The following is an 8,976-nucleotide window of genomic DNA, read 5'->3' on the forward strand; positions in this document are numbered from 1 at the left end:
CATGGGGAGAACATACAAACTCCTTGCAGATGTTGTCCTTGGTGGGATTTCAACCCAGGACCCCAGCACTGCAAGGCTGCAGTGCTAACCACTGAGCCACCGTGCATATAAAATTTATAGAAAATAATTTGCATGCAGGATTATGAGGAATTATCAGTAAAAGTTTTGCACTACTTTAAAGTGGTTACCAGCCTTTGAGGACAGTATTTTTTTTTATTAAATGCATGTATTTGAGGACACAAATTATTTTTGCAACTAGATTTCTTTTAAAAAAAAGTGAACCATTTGGTTTTTTCAGGCTCTTTGTGTCCCCACACCTTCAACTTTGATGTGGTCTGTGGTGATCAATCAGTTAAGAGGTGTCCAGAAAAAGGCAGACAAAAGATCTACAAAACCTCTCTTAAAAAGTATCTTTCTACAGTTTTCACATGTTAAACTGGCTACATCATGAACTAGTGAACCAAAATGAGCATATACTCTGTAGCAGGTAAATAATAATAGTACATGTAAATAACATAGGGTACTTGGTTAACACCATTTTGATAAAAAATAAAGCATAAAAGCCATCCCACCAAGACAAGGTGTTCCCAATTAGAACAGTCCTGTCGCTAGTATTGAAACCTTACATTGTGTCAGCCGACCTTAATATAGATAAGAGCAGAGCAGGATACAGGCCCGACTGTTCAGAACCCTGGAAGCTAAAATCTATATGGATGAAATTCTAGCTCAAAAATGGAAAGTACATAGTACAAGAAACTACAGCAAAATCAAAGAAATGATCTAGAGAATAAGTTGGTCTTTTTAGAGAAATCAACATTTGCCAAAATGTGGATTTTTAGTAATACTCTTATTCTCTTCCTAGTGGTTTCAACTGACTGACATTTTGTTGAAACATAAAGGTCCATCAAAAGGTTAAGAAAGTATTGAAATCCTTATACTCACCTTAACACTCACGTCTCCACCCCTCCATACTTCACAGTCATCCATCTGGTCCTCATCTCATCTTCTCATTACTGGCGTTTGTGCTGAAATTCCCAGGCCTCTAACAGTGAGCAAGCACTTCAGGCACTGATGAGGCATGGGGTGGTTTTGCACATGCACATGCAAGGCCACGGTGCATGTCATGATATTATGACAGTGTGACCTTTTGTGCGCTTGGGCAGAACCCTCCTGGATTTTCAGCATGAGAGGCAGGTATCAAAGGATGCGATGAGGACCAGACTGGTGACTATAAGGAGTGGAGAAGTCAGAGTAGAGAATATAAGTATTTTTTTACTTTCTACATTACTTTTATCATGCTCTGGGGTCTGGAGAGAGACCTTGGAGCAAAATATGGGACATTGAATTCTAGTAGAATGACTTCTCTGCCAGTTGTATTTCTTTAAGAAACCCAGGGAAACAGGCAAATTTGTATTTTACCTGTTCCGGTCACCATTAGTGCCAGTGTAAGGCTCCATCCACGTGACTCTACTCCTAGGAATGCGTTTGTCTCGGTGACATTTGATATTTCTTGATTACAAGTCTAGCTACAGTATTTCTTTAATACAAAAACCATTATATGAATGTGACTTATAGAAAACCTGTAATTATATTAATGCTGCCTGAACTAAGGAAGAAAAATGAATTAGAGACTTGATGTATGACTACAGCCAAGTATGTTTTACTGTGCAACACTGTGGCATTCCAGAGAAAAGAGTTAACAGTCTGCCCAAAACTATGGGGAGGGAGAGATCAGACTAGCCTAATTTGGTCCCTGATTGGCTTGTCCCTACTCAGACCCAGTTAACTGTCAGGTCTCTCCTTATGTAGACACATGGGAGAAACTTGTCTATCAGCTAGAGAATTGCTGGGAGAAGCCGGCTGGGCACTGTGTCGGACTAGGCAAGTCTCTCCATATAGTCTCTGGTCAGCTGTTCAAACCACGTTTGCTCTATAAAGCCAGAGTGCTTCAGAATAAAGCAAACTTGGTTGCAATCACGCAGCAAGACTTCCAATTCATCATTCCTATGATTTGAGCAGCATGGCAGGTTCATTTTAAATTACTGTAAGTCAAATGATAAAATAAAGCTCCATCAAACAGTTTTTTACTATAATGAGGTACACTAAAAAAACCTATTACAGTGTAGTATTTTACTTACTGTTGGATTAAAGGGTTATTCCAAGAATTGAAAGTTTTAACTTACCGATTGATGTGGGTCAGATCTTTGGAACCTGCAGCGATCTGGACGGCAAAACCACAAGAATAGAGTTCTGCCTTAACTGAAGCAGGAGCGTGCATGCTTGACCTCCATTCATTGTCTATTGCACTGTAGGAAAGCTGAATACAATCCTTGCCTTTTGATGACAGTTTCATAGACAATGACTTGAGCGGAGGTCAAGCAAGCGGACCTCCATTCAAGACAAGACTCAGCGGAGCTCGATTCCCAGAGTTCTGGAGCTCCGTTGTTCTGGCTCTACAGTCAATACGCAGCTTAACTAAGGGTGCATTTACAGCACCTGACTTGTGACGTTAACAGACCACTGATCAGCGGTTAATTGCCTGTTTAGACATACCACATTTCCTAAGCACACAGAATGATCAGTAATAGCGAACTCAGATGAGGGGTTCAAGAGAGGCCTGGATGTCTTCCTGGAGCGTAACAATATTGTATCTTACAGTTATTAGGTTCTTTAGAAGGACGTAGATCTGGGGTTTTATTCTGACGGAATATAGGCTTAACTGGATGGACAAATGTCTTTTTTCCACCTTGCTAACTATGTTACTATGTTTAATAAAAAAATATTTAGAATTGAGAGTCCTCAGTGGTTGATACCTTTTAATGACTAACTGAAAAGATGGTAACAAATTGTAAGCTTTCGAGACCACACAGGTCTCTTTATCAGGCAAAGACTAAAAGAAATTCTGAAGAATCACATATTTATGCACAACATAGCACAGAAAAAAAAACATGGATAAGACAGGTGACATGAAGCAGAATTTCCATGAGTGATAAACAGTTATGTCCATAAATATTGGACCAGTTCTTAGATAAGGAATGTTTTATTGTCCTCTGATTGGGGTCTGGTTCTGTTGTGATTACCCCTCATAGTCTGAGGGGCAAGTTCCTTAGTTAATATAAAAAGATATAAATCCATGCGACACATTCATTCCTGCACTAAGACTGTCGTCATCAGTTTATATTGCCATACTCTTCTGTCTCTCTTAGATTTGAAGCTACCTTTTAACACAAGTAATTTCATGTCCATAATGTTATGATTTATGTCTTATCCATGTTTTTTTTTCTGTGCTATGTTGTGCATAAATGTGATTCTTCAGAATTTCTTTTAGTCTTTGCCTGATGAAGAAACCTGTGTAGACTCGAAAGCTTGAAATTTGTTACCATCTTTTCAGTTAGCCATTAAAAGGTATCAACCACTGAGGACTCTCAATTCTAAATATTTTTCTATCTACTGGCTAACACGGTACCAAGATATATATTTTTCCTGTATGTTTAATAAGTCATTCTATGCATGTAGACTGCCATTGTTCTCAGCAGCACATGTCCCAGTTACACAAGACGATGTGCTGCAGAGAATGAGGACTTAAGCCTGTGCAAAAATCATTTCACTCGACCATCAAGTTTGTTCACAATAACTGGTCAGTGTAAAGCCAGCTTAAATACATGAGTGGAATAAGCCACAATATTATTTTTCTTGCATACTCCCATCAAGAAGTACACAGAGATATAGTCTGGACACCTAAGAGGCATGCAGGCAATATTTCTGATCTGTACAATACTGATTTGTTATACTAATGTGTATATAAGAACTATTCTAGCACCTAGCTTTACCTGCATGATTTAAAAATAAACACATGCATTTTGGTAAAAAAAAAAAATTAGCACCCTATTACCTCTGCAGCATGATTTTATCTGACATGAATATAATGCTCATCACTGCTACAGCTTCTATCCAAACCAAAGGTACTTTGTCAGGTGACGGCAGCACAGTCAAATACACTATTGTGGATGATGAAGACTTAATGATCATTAAAGTGCAGGCTCAGCAGGTCTCAAATAGGAGTGACACAGCTTGAAGCCCAGCCTTTTCCATTAACAATGTGTATGCCACTGCGTTTCATCAGCTAATGTAAATGGAGAGGGAAAAACATGAACCACAGCAGTAGTATGTACAGTTCTCATTGGTGAGTTCATTCCTGGTAATGGGCAAGTAAACAGCATGAAAATAAATATGCGATTATGATTAGTTTACATACAACATCTGAAATATATAATGTTAAATTGACTATGCCAAAAGTCTAGGGCTCCAAGGTGTTACCGTATATCACAAGGGACCATTAAGATTGCTAACAGATCTGGGTAAAAGTAATTTTGGTTGACTTTGATTTAATGTGTCAATGGCCAGCTTAACAGGTATATTGGAACCATTTATTTTTAAATAACCAATCAGTTTTGATTTTTAACTGTGCTTTTTTACCCTCAGAAAATAAGAGCCAGTGGTGCCAACAACAGGAGCCATATTAAAAATCATTTTATCACAAAGCAAAACTCAAATGTATGGGCGTTAAGTTGATATCCCCACTCACTCAGCCATATTTCAATTCTTGTTAAAGCACCACTCCAGGGCTTTTTTTCAATTTTACCTGTCTAGTGGTGTCACTAATCTAAGCTCCCTGCCACTAGTATTATACTTACCAGCCACCATCTTTGTCTGTTATCGGAGCCGCTCCAGTCGGGCTTCTGCAGGTTGTGAGCTGCGGGATCAATCCCGTGCTTGCTGGATGAGCCAGAAGGCACAACTCAATGGAAGTCTATGATAGACAGAATGAGGCCAGAACGAAGCTCTTATAGACTTACAATGAGATCTTGTCACTGTCACCTCGGACTTCCAGTTAGACAGAAGTTGCAGTTACAAGATGGTTGATTGGGACCAAATCCACCAGGGAACAACTTAAGATGGCGGCTGGTAAGTATAACACTAGCGGAAGAAGAGAACTTAGATTAGTGGCTTCACTCCAGCGCTGAAATATATATAAAAAATGCTGGAGTGGCGCTTTAAGAATTGCAGGATGTCCATTGATCGACCTCCATTCATTGTTTATGGGACTGCCATAACATGATGTCTATTAAGTTCTACAAGGCCATATAATATCTCTAAATACATATAAAGCTGGTTGCCCTATGACAGAGGTATTTTGATGTAGAAGAATGTCTTTCTTGGATAGGATATTTCTGTGATAAGGTGTTATACAGTGGCACACAAGGATTCCATGTGCTGCCATACAAGTTGTATGCCATGCACAATGACAAACATTGAATACTGGGATTTCATTGAGTTTTAGTATTCAACTAAGTAGTAAAAGCAATTCAGTGACAGGTCTCCCATCACCTTGAGATCCATATTTACCACAACTAACAGCCAAATCACCCCTGGCGAACAGATAGAAAAGGGCCCCTGTGCAAGAACAGTATATTGGCCCTTGGATATGGGCCCGGTCATGTCAGGGGAATGTTTCCACGGTCACTAAATGCTTCGGGTTTGACGCTGCGTACATCCGCAGCGTCAAACCCAAAGCGGCCAGATGTTGCAGCATAGTGGATGGGATTTGAAGAAATCCCATCTCCACTATGTGTGCAGGGACGCCTCCGGCATCTCTGCGCAAACGGACATGCGGTGCGTCTTTTGAGACTGCAGCATGTCTATTTATCTTGCAGAGATGCTCAGTCTCCGCAAGATAAATTTCCCATCCAATGTATTAGTCCCAGTGATTCTACAAGGTTCAGTGAACACATGCAGAATCACCTGCGATCAAAAACTGGCAGCGCTTTGGATGGAGCTGACATGTGCGGTGTCCAAAGCTCTGCAAGTTCCTGACCATGGAAACATACCCTAATAAGACCATATTGATATTTTTATGTATTCTTCAGGAATTTTCAAGGGCACATAGAGAATTTAAACCAAAATGAGATGTAAACAGGCCTTTTCCCCCTTAGATTTTTCTATTGAAGTTAATGAAGGTAAAGCAGCACAAAAATGCTTGATAGATGCTTTAAAAGTAAAACCAGTAATTAATGAATGTGCATATGTCACTGGGAATTTACATATTTGCTTTCACTCAGATTGCTGCAAATTGCCCCTCTCAGGGTTGCCAACTTGACATTTTATTTTTTGGGGGAAGCTAATAAAAAAATCACAGACACTCAATATTTTTTTTTAAGAACAAAATTGGAAAACTATTTTTATATTATTGTGATTATAAGTGATCCATGTTTGCAGCTCATAATTCTGATAAGACATCATCTGCGCTCATTGTAAACTGTAAAATGATAATTACAGTCAAAATAATCTGTATAAGCTTCCCCAGATGCAAAAAAATTAGACACATAACATTTTTTTTTTACTGAGAGAACAAAAAGGTGCCCTATTGTAATAGACTGTCTTGGAATTTCTGGACGATTGGCAACCCTGTCCCCTGTGTGAATGCAGCTTTAAGGATATGTGCACATGTTGCGGATTCTCTGCAGATCCGCAGCGCTTTTTGCGGTGCAGAAATGCTGCAGATCCGCAATTGATTTACAGTACAATGTAAATCAATGAGAAAAAAAAAAGCTGTGCACACGTTGCGGAAAATCCGCTGCGGAAGCACTGCGGTTTAAAAGAAATAGCATGTTACTTCTTTTTTGCGGATCTTCAGCGTTTTTGTACCCATTCCATTATAGAAATCCGCAGGGGTAAAAAACGCAGCAAATCCGCAAAAAAAAAAAAAGCAGCAAAAACACACAAAAAACGCGACAAATCCGCAGCTGCGTTTTCTGCCCGGAGAGGCAGAATCCACACCAGAAATTCCTAAGGCTAATCCGTAACGTGTGCACATAGCCTTAATCAATCCTTGACTGATTAGGATGAGTAGTAGTAGTCTATGTCTCCAGTATCAGCAGCTACATGGACAGTCCTCAGTCACCACTACTCCCCCTTTCTTTTACTCAAGCATGACAGATTTGTTTGACGTGTTATTGACAATGCCTGATATATTACATTAAAATCAGTTCAGGCAGATAACGAGGATTTATGAGATTTTAAACATGTTCTTGTATCACAATTAAAGCCGAAAGCTCATAGATTAGGGAAGAATGGACTTGTGATTTTAAATAAAACAAAAACTGCCAATGATCAATTCTAAGGAGCAAAATCTGGGGTAAACTAGACCCATGTGCACACCTACAAAATAGCCTGCAATTCGCTTCATAATAGACTCACTCCATTAAAAGGGACTAATCTGCTCGTAAAAGTGTGATTTAAAGGGCCAGTGTACCTCAAACATCAGTTTATCAAAGTAAGAAGAGCTTCTGATCGCAATCTATAAAATATACTGGAAAATGTATCGGGAGGTTCTCAGTAAAAGATATCGGTGAGCTAAATTACCAGACTTCCTATCTGCAATCCCATTGAAAAAAAACCCACTACAGTCAGCCTCTCCCCTGTCAGAAATGCAAGCTTACAAACAATAGATTGCATAGATCTGCCCAGCAAATGGACAATACAAAGTCTTGAAGAGCCATTTGTACACCTCCCATTGCGGGATTGTTAGATCCCAGGCTCTTTGGGGTTAATAGCATTATAACAATGCCGTCCAGTGACATGATGTGTGTGTTTTGTAGGGAAAGGGAAGCAGCTCTCTGCAGAGCCGCAGACAACACATCTCATCTCTGCAGAAATGGCCAGTGATGTCTGAATTTTTCCTTCCTTCAGAAGCAAATATTGGACCGCTCTAATTATTCCAAGTGATAATTACAAATGCATCTCCTCCGCTTTAACCTCTAATTCACATTTCTTCCCAAGCAAGAAAAAAAAAAAAAAAAAAAAAGATTCCTCAGAGTCTTGGGGAAAGGTCATGTGCCTTGTGCGGTGTTGGATATTAGATATTATTAGACAGGGTTCCCTCATCTGCTTCCAAACTATGTGAGAGACTGGTAGAGCAGCACCTGCTACATATGCAACTGCAGTACAGCAAAATAATAATAAAAGAGCAGATCCCACCTTCCCTGACACACACAAGGTAATAGCAGCCCATAGAATGGGCATATGCCATGGAAGAAAGTTTGGGGGTTACTGCCTTGTCATGTACAGCTATAAAATAATAACACTAATAATGATGACGAATAATAATAAATCCTTTATACATATTCCACAGACCTTTGTAATAAACGTACAAACTAACAACTACTGAAAAACAAACATCTAATAACAATGTATCAAAAAGGAAGGAAAGATGACCCTTTCAGGCTTTGGTTCTTATGGTCAGACCAGATTTGGATTTCTCTCTCCCAAGAAGTCTATGCAGTGCATATAGTGTGCCAATATACTCCAAGGAATACAGATAGAGGATACAATGGCTGCAGAGCCTGTACCATAGAAATCGTACTTACAGTGCGGAGGAATTGAATCTCATCCTCCACTTCGCCCCCTTCAGCCATGGCTCTTGAGGAGTCAGCTCTGCTAAGACTATGCTTGCCTCCACTGAGGGCTCAGTGCTGTGCAGCTCTTCTCCTAGCAATATTAGCATACAGCTAATCCACAGCCATATAGGGAGCAGCAGAGCTACCGTGTACTAACTCTGCTGCACTGCAGACTGTCAACCCCCTCACTGCCAGCAGCACAATCACACACTCTCAGCCATCACCACACTGATCATATATCACAGGCTGCCTATATATAAGCAGCCATCAATTTGCATGCATGTAAATCCTCCACTATATATTATATATGCTTTTTTGCTTACAGCGATTGATTAGAAAATACATTTTTCGATTGATTTCGCAAGATACTAAATTAAATTTTATCTAGCAATTTGAACCCAGACTAATCCATTTTATCATTCCTATGAATTTACTATTCGTAGCTCATCTATTTTCAATTATTCTGCTGCTGTTCTGTTTCTCGGGTCCCTGTGTGATTCCTGATATACATTACAGAGAA

The 8,976-nt window shown here is 39.6% G+C and overlaps 1 protein-coding gene across 11 annotated transcripts in view; it reads right to left on the bottom strand.

Annotated features, from left to right (window-relative positions):
* RYR3 (ryanodine receptor 3) overlaps positions 1-8,634 on the bottom strand; it is a 978,540-nt gene extending 969,906 nt beyond the window's left edge. For 7 of the 11 annotated variants that reach the window (XM_077263475.1, XM_077263484.1, XM_077263450.1 and 4 more), the window contains exon 1: positions 8,427-8,574. In XM_077263475.1, the coding sequence (XP_077119590.1) occupies positions 8,427-8,474 (48 nt within the window). In that variant the 5' untranslated portion in view covers positions 8,475-8,574. Of the gene's footprint in view, positions 1-8,426 lie in introns of all 11 variants that reach the window. The other 4 variants (XM_077263521.1, XM_077263512.1, XM_077263503.1 and 1 more) reach the window with 1 other exon arrangement.
* Positions 8,635-8,976: the final 342 nt, after the last annotated feature.

The sequence above is a fragment of the Ranitomeya variabilis genome, chromosome 1 (assembly GCF_051348905.1).
Source record: "Ranitomeya variabilis isolate aRanVar5 chromosome 1, aRanVar5.hap1, whole genome shotgun sequence".
Classification (NCBI taxonomy): domain Eukaryota; kingdom Metazoa; phylum Chordata; class Amphibia; order Anura; family Dendrobatidae; genus Ranitomeya; species Ranitomeya variabilis.